At 43.0% G+C, this 1345-nt stretch overlaps 1 protein-coding gene across 1 annotated transcript; it reads left to right on the forward strand.

The window, feature by feature from the left end:
- Positions 1-435: 435 nt before the first annotated feature.
- LOC141601282 (uncharacterized) lies at positions 436-831 on the forward strand. The gene has a single exon (XM_074421551.1). The coding sequence runs from the start codon at positions 436-438 to the stop codon at positions 829-831; it is 396 nt and encodes a 131-aa protein (XP_074277652.1).
- Positions 832-1345: the final 514 nt, after the last annotated feature.

Genomic DNA, 1345 nt, shown 5'->3' on the forward strand with positions numbered 1-1345 from the left:
AAAAAAGTGATTGGTCATCTGAATTACACATATTTTCACCTGAATTCATCGTCGTTTGATGAGAAAGAAATCGATCATCAAAATTCATCATTCGATCATCATAATTCATCGTTCTCTTTATTAGAATATATTAATATCTTGTATTAATATATTCATATATTGTATATTAGTGTAAAATAGGATTAGCTAAAATCATGGGATATAATCCTCTAATTTAGGTTAGTTAATATTTGTCTCCCTAGAATCATGGGATGATTGAGCTAACTTAGGTAATGATGTAACTATATAATGCGTACATTGTATGATATGCTAATCAGGGAATATACTACTTTCATGGTATCATTAGCCAAACCTTGATCCCCTGCTTCCGCCTACCCCTATCAAACTCTTTTTTTTTTCTTCTTCTTCTCTATTATAGAGTCCTTCTTTGTCACAATGACAAACGACTCAACCCCTAAATCTGGCTTTCATCCCGCTTACTCCGTTTCCAACATCAAAAATGACGTGCAAATTACCCTCGAGACAGAAAATGTCCACTATGCGTCATGGGCCGAGATTTTTCTCAATACTGCTCGTGCTTTTGATGTTCTCGACCACATCGCCCCACAAAAAGATGGTGTCATTATGAAGGACGCCACCTGGGACCGTCTCGACGCCATTGTTAAGCAATGGATTTACAGTTCCATCTCTCTCGATCTCCTCCACACCATCCTTGAACCCGGTTCCACGGCACAAAAAGCGTGGGATCGTCTCAAGGACATTTTTAATGAAAAATCAAAATTCTCGTGCCGTAATGTTGGAATAACAATTTACCAATATCCATATGGATAATTACCCAAATGTTTCATCCTACTGTCAGGCTCTCAAAATGATAGCCGACCAGTTAGCCAATGTCGGGGCTCTCGTCTCCGAGACTCGCCTCGTTCTGCAACTTGTCACCCATCTGTCCAATGGTTATGATGATGTTGCAACCATCATACAGCAAAGTGATCCACTCCCGCCATTCTACAAAGCCCGTTGCATGCTCACCTTGGAAGAAACCCGACGCGCAAAAGCCACCATTGCCTCCACTGATTCTGCCCTTGTCGCTAATCAGTCCCCATCCCCCCACCCCCACTGATTCGAAACAAACCAAACCCACCTCTCACAACAACTCCTCCAACTCCAACAATTACAAAGGCAAAGGTAAGAACTATCGTCATCATTATAAAGGTAAGAACCAAGGCGGAAATGGGTCGCAAAAATAGACTGGTAGACAGCAAGGCCCCGCCACTCCCTCCACCTGGACGTGGGTTCCGTACCCACAGTGGCCCGCACAGCAGCAGCACGGGTGGACCCCTCCACC

The sequence above is a fragment of the Silene latifolia genome, chromosome 9, assembly GCF_048544455.1.
Source record: "Silene latifolia isolate original U9 population chromosome 9, ASM4854445v1, whole genome shotgun sequence".
NCBI lineage: Eukaryota > Viridiplantae > Streptophyta > Magnoliopsida > Caryophyllales > Caryophyllaceae > Silene > Silene latifolia.